We start from the raw sequence: 6871 nt of genomic DNA on the forward strand, positions 1-6871 counted from the left end.
TTGTTTTTCGCGTTTATAAGTAATAATAATTGCGTAAAAGAAGAAATACAATATGCTCATTCTCTTCATAAAATATTATCAACCAATTGCCAGAGAAATTTAGGCAATTGGCACAATGCAATGTTTGTATAAACGAGCATTGTTTCTTACTGCGCAAAAAGGCAATACATGTGTGTCCTTTGATAATAGATGATAATTAAACCCGTTAAATAATACGCTTTGATTCTACCAGATTGTACCAGACGGCTGATCAATTTATCGGTATAATGTGTGTGACGCTATTCTTCAATAAAATAAATATATGTTTCATTAATGTGGATAATATTATGATATTATTTAATATTAGTATATAGATAAAAATATGTCCATAGCAAACAAGTAAAAGAAAAGTTATATTCCAGGAATTAAGTTTCGATAGAATTTTTATTTTGTTATCAATAAATTCTTAATTTTTTCTTTTATTGATAATAAACACTCAATAAATCATAGAATATATTTATACGCTGTTATTTCAAGCAACAATATCTACTAGATTCCAAAAAAGAAAAAAGCGCGTTTCGAAAAGCTTTTTCGTCAATTTTCAACGAATCGAGGTCGCATCTGGCATTTTCGCCTCTTTTTTTCACGAAACCGACCAGAAACGCGTTTATATTCGTGTATTTCCACACAATTATTTTTGCAATCGAGGCCGTTGTACGAGAATTCGCAGGAAATTTTGATGATGCAGTGCCACGCGATAAAAAGAGGTCTGCGATCACCGACAAGTCACATGTGCTTATAACCACAATATTTATAATTCATGATTAAAAACCAAATTTACCGACCAAAGAAAGTTAAATTACCGCGATCAAAATATTCAATTATTGTACTAATGAAAATGTTAAGTTTCCAGAAGAACGAAAAGAGTCTTTGTAAAGGAGAAGCGTAGGGCATCGGTATCTAAATCTGTGACATTCTACAAATCTTCAAGTTCATTGAGTTAGTGACCAACTGATAAAAGAAATGAGAAGAGTTTTTTATATATGTATATTACAAAAATATTATTTTGATTTTTATACTAATCAACGTACTATTTATATTTGTTATTTATAATTTTTAAGGAATTTTAAAAACTGATATCTAAAATTAAAATCTCCACAATTGAGTACTTCTTTTTTCTTACGGTAAGATGCTTTTTCACGTGTAATATATAATTGAAAATTATACATAGTATATGTAAAAGTAACAAAATACGTCTTGGAATTTAATAGCCCTTTTTGTGTCTAAAATTTTTACTTCTATAGAAAATATTTGTCATTTTTCATGTTATGTAACAGTTAGAATTGGAATGCAATGAAATAAATTGATACTTAATTAAATCGTATGATCCAATGACAAAGGTTGTCTGTAGAAGGAAGTATACACAAACAGTATGCAGTACGTAAGCGATTTACAATACACATATATGTATATTTATCTAATCAGAGAATACTTAATCCATTTACGGACATATACATGATGTATCGTTTAGAATATTTACATTTAGACAATATAATAATTAGTTATCTTGCATGCAGATTTTTCTTAATTTTCCAATTCATAATTTTAAAATGTTTATCGCGGTACTATTTTTAAATTCATATAAAATTTAGTAATTTTAAAAGCATTATTTTTATTGAGATATATGTATTTAATTTTCTTCAAATGTGATTTTCAAAGTATACTTTATAAAAAAAATATTCCTTGAAGATATTCTAAAAGCATGCGATACACGTCTAAATACTGGATTAAAAAATAGAAACGCAATTAATTAACCTAGTTAACTGATATGGGTGACCTGGATATTCAAGGGTATTGCTAAGAAAAGTATAGGTAAATACTACTTATGTGAAACTGATGGAAAAATTGCTAAAATATAACTAAAATAACATAAAATAACCTGGTTAACTTGTGTATTTTATTTAATTAGTTTTATTAATTAATATTATATGTTTCCTTTTATAAATATCAATAAACTAAATACGGCATATAGTGAAACAAATTTAAATGTCTCAACTTGCTAATATTGAATTTATATATAAATAAAACGTTTCGTCTTTGTTTTACTGACTTCAAATTTAAATTATTACTTTTGAACATGCTTTATATATAATTAAACGGAACAAAGTTATTTAAATTACTTGAAATATTTTGTATCTACATATTAGATTATATGTGGAAATACTTTCGTAATTTGAATAGTACCTCAATGCGAAATGAGAATCTCAATAATACTCGGTCGGTGGTACTAACATATAGGCAATATTCTTTGTGTATACAAAATCTCAAATACAAGATAACAAAAGTGATTGATTTATTCTAAACAAGTTTAAAAATAAAAAAATTTAATTTTTATATTTTCTTGTAAATATAAAATTTCCAATGGTATCGATATGGAAAGAAAATAAATATAGAATATAAAGAAAACGTTATGAGGTTAAAAATAAATGAATATTATCGGAAATATGAATGTACTGAAGCCTTCGGTCGACATAACTAAAAATATTGCAAAATTTTTGACCGCTGCAGGTCGTTGCAAGGACTCAAGGACACGTGATAATGTATTTTTGACAATACGAACGCTGACACGGCATACTGTTATTAAGTTGCATCTTTTAACTAAATTTTGTTTTTTATTGTGATAATATAAAATATTATCAAGGAGAGATAATTTGCAAACAAGTGATGAATAATTAATTATATATTTTTATTACATAAAATAATGTTTAAGTAGTTTAAAAATGTTTTATTATTTTTATTTTACTTTTATTATAAATCCATGATAATATTAACAAGTTATTATTAAGTTATTATTAACTTGTTAATATTATTGTACATTTAAAATAAATGTATAATAAAAATAATGAAATTAAAATAAACAACTTATGTACAGATACTGAACTATAAAATATTTTCTCAGTTACATAAAAAAATGTTTAATTAAAAGAATTGTTAGAAGATTATACACTTTATAATTTTAAGATAGGAAGAGAAAACTCTCTGGTACATATATTTTGTATTATAAATTTATAATTTAAAAGTAATGAATACTGTCATATAAAAACAAATAAATCTTGGATTAAATGCTTTGCTTTAGTATTATAATTACTTTGTTGCATTTAAAAAATAAGTATAATTTATGTATATCAAACATATGTAAAATTATCTAGTAATTTTAGTACTCGCATTAGTATCTTCTACATCTGAATTAATTATAATAATAATGATAAAAGTAAAGTAACAATCAAATTAAAGTTAAACCCAAAATTTACATTAACAAGTATAAGAAAAAAAATACCTCTTGAGTAAGTTCTGCCGTATTAGCCGGTTCGTCAGTACTTTGCGAAGAATTTGATGGGTCAGGTGATGTTATATTCCTAGTTAGGTCTGTAGAAAATGATATACTAGGTCCTGCTATATCAACATCTCTTCCAGATTCCTCAGTGTTTAACAGATATGCATGGATGTCATTTAAACCAGAATTTATTCTATTGTATCTTCCTAATGAATTTAAGTCTTCAAATAAATCTCTCTCATAATTTAAAAGCATAGAATCTAGGTTTTTTGGGTGAACAAAGATAGGGCGATGAACTATTGTATGAACATCGGTGTGCCACCTAGACCCATTGTTTAGATCTAACGAACCTACACCTATAGTTTGAATATCCAAACCAAGGTAGGATTCTGGGTCCAGTCTTAATAAGGACAATAGCAGTGCTAGTTGGAATAGTTCCTCGTGGTATAATTTCTTTATACACAACATTTTGTGTTTTTGATATTTAAATTACTTCCAATTGACAAATTTATTTATAATCCGAATTAGTTCAGCTTATTGTCACAATGGCTTGGCACGTTTTGAGGCAAGTTATCACAAAGAAACAAATGTTCATGTTGAACCGTTGTTTTGTTAATGTCTTGGATCAGTCTGAATATTTAATAACGTTTCCATGACTGTTCACAGATATAAAACGCTGAGTATGAATAAAATTTTATCCACTACTTTATAATAGGGAATCCAATATCGTGTCCTTAATTATTATCAATGTTATCAAACACCACTCTTTAAACTTTTGTTTTTTTTTTTTCAGTGTAACCAATACAGAATTTAAATTAGATTAGGAAAGATGATTTTCAAAGTTCTTGCTGAAGGAACTTATTCGACAGACTGTCAGAATGAAAATAAAGATTCGGAGCTCTCTTTAAACAAGTATAGGTCAGTTACACGAACACAAAAATAACCTCAAAACACACACTAACCACGTCAAACTTCGGTACACGTCGCGCACGTCCTACGCATGCCTCGAATTTCGTTTGACAATTCAAGGCGATATTTTTTTGAATTAATACTAACACTTTATTTTCACTGACACACCGTTGCAGTTCCAGTAAAAAGTAAGAACTTCGATTTAATTGTAGAAACTGACAGATACACGAACTACCGGGCTTAAAGCTGCCTTACATTCGTTTCCATTAAATATTCGAGGCCCGCGACAAGCGCCAAGTACCTCCTTACTTAAATCATTTTGGTTTAATGATGTTATAATTCTAATAGTGATAACGTTATACTAATGCAATAGAGTGCATTTCACAGAGAAACGAACTAGCACACCTTCCTGGGAGAGATCGTTCGCGATATGTGACTCAGCATTCACTTCGGCAACGTCGTTTCTCAGGGCCGCACCAAGTCTATGCTTCTCCCTATATGTTTCCATAAACGACCAATCCGTTTATCATTAAACTGTCCTCATTGGATTTAAATTTGTGACGTACTTCATTTTTTATTCCAATTTACGGAATATTCATTTCTTTGTTTCAAATGCTAATGGCTATTGGTATACCGTGATACTGTTTGATGATGCAATGAAGATTACAAATTAATATACAAATACACGTGGTATTAACTCATTCGAGGTTATTTACGGCGTAATTTATAAAGTAGATAAACATAAAAGTTACAAAAGCTCATTTATACGCGTACATATTTGTATAGTTTAATTAAATACCGAAATTAAGCAGAAGATGAATGTAACGGTTAGCAAAGATATATTGATTTTCGAAACGAATTATCGATGCTTTATTAAAGTGCAGCATATTATACTTACTTATATAACGATGTTATTATTTCATTACATTTTCACCAGTTTTTCTATTGCATGGAAGTTTGCACTCATTACGTAACGGTTTCGTTAATATCCATTTGCATATGCATAGATATAATACATTTTTTACTATTGCTTTATTGATATATGATTATTCTCATTTCAGAGTCTACACAATAAAACTTTTCGAGATTATATTTACACATATGTGTAATAACGAATGCTTTCGTTCTTTTCTGTAGTAATAATTATATTTATAGTTGTTTTTCTGTCATTTGAATTTATTCCGTTACTTATTATAAAATCACATTGTTTGAATGGATAATGATATTAACTAATTCTACTTGAATAGCAATAATAATATAAGTGTACATATTTCCTACCATTAATATGTTAATAAAAACTATATAATTTGCAAGTTAGATTGGTAGTTGAAGTATGGCAAAATGACAACTAAAATATCTTTCTTCGTAGTTCTCATAGAAAACTAAAGTATTTGTCGATAATTCGATAAATCATGTTCGTCTAAATTCCTATATAGATAATTTTGTATTGTGATAAATGTAAATACAATTTGCAAGTGTAAAAGAAAGTTCTTTTAGAAACTTGTAATTTGTTAATACATTAGTATTTATTATTTTTAGGTGCGTGAGGAACAAAGAGCGGGAGAGAGAGAGGGAGAGAGAGGGAGAGAGAGGGAGAGAGAGAGAGGGAGAGAGAGGGAGGGAGAGAGAAAGAGAGAATGTGTGTTTACGCGTATGTCTGTGAAAGAAAGAGAGGGAATAGAATTGTATGAAATCAAATTAAAGGAACTTCGCTTACGGTCATGTTGGTACACACTGTGCGTAGTTGCCATATTTAAACTGTTAATACAAGTTCATGAGTGATCAAGCAAGTACGTGGACATGTATGGAAGCATTCACATGCAAGTGTGAGAATAAATATATGTATATATATAAAAATGTATGTATATACACTCACAGATTACACATATATGAATATCACAAATTTTCATACATTTAGTATTTACCTTGCTGATAAATTCTGCTAACTTCAGAACTATTACATTGTTGCCGGGTGACAATGGTGTCATACGCGGTAAATCATCTGTTTGAAGCATGTCTCTATTTACTTTTTAATTTTAAAACGTATATTGTTTTAAAAGAAGTCACCTGAACACTGGGAAACACAGGGTGGAGACTCTTTACTGGTAATTACCCGCATGGAAGTAAAATACATTACGTCACTTAATTTCGAAAAGCACTCTGCCACTGTAATAAATCCTTCGTAGAAGATATGTTGCGAACTTTCGTATTTTAAGCCACGTTTCAGTTAAAACTCAATGACAAGTATTTCTGTAACAAGATTTTCCTTCTCGCAATGATGCAGTTATTAGGATCAACGCAAAAGCAACCGTCTGTCGTCTCAGTATGAGATAATTAGAATTTTTCTTGGGCTACGTCACTATGAGTTACAACCGCGCTATTTGAACATGGCGCGGACAGCAAACACATCGTTCCGTTACATCGATGTTTCCGTATCCGATGTGTTGATACGCCGGCGCACTTGATTGGCACCAAGATGTAGATTTGAAATATATATTCAGTAGTTATGCATACCAAATAACGGCTCCACGTGTTTAATCACTAGAAACTCATTTAATGTTAAATTATTCACTACTTATTAAGTTTTCATGACTTACTTTGCAACATAGCAGTATATTAACAAGCATTACACTTAATGCAATACAGTAT

General features: G+C 29.2%; 1 protein-coding gene across 4 annotated transcripts in view; it reads right to left on the bottom strand.

The window, feature by feature from the left end:
- The window catches only part of LOC122568212 (segmentation protein cap'n'collar), a 111266-nt gene extending 104731 nt beyond the window's left edge, over positions 1–6535 (bottom strand). For 2 of the 4 annotated variants that reach the window (XM_043727692.1, XM_043727683.1), the window contains exon 1: positions 3317–4653. In XM_043727692.1, the coding sequence (XP_043583627.1) occupies positions 3317–3781 (465 nt within the window). In that variant the 5' untranslated portion in view covers positions 3782–4653. Of the gene's footprint in view, positions 1–3316; positions 4655–6147 lie in introns of those variants that run through there. The other 2 variants (XM_043727701.1, XM_043727740.1) reach the window with 2 other exon arrangements.
- Between the last annotated feature and the right edge of the window lie 336 nt (positions 6536–6871).

Source organism: Bombus pyrosoma, linkage group LG1, assembly GCF_014825855.1.
Source record: "Bombus pyrosoma isolate SC7728 linkage group LG1, ASM1482585v1, whole genome shotgun sequence".
In the NCBI taxonomy this organism is placed as follows: Eukaryota; Metazoa; Arthropoda; class Insecta; order Hymenoptera; family Apidae; genus Bombus; species Bombus pyrosoma.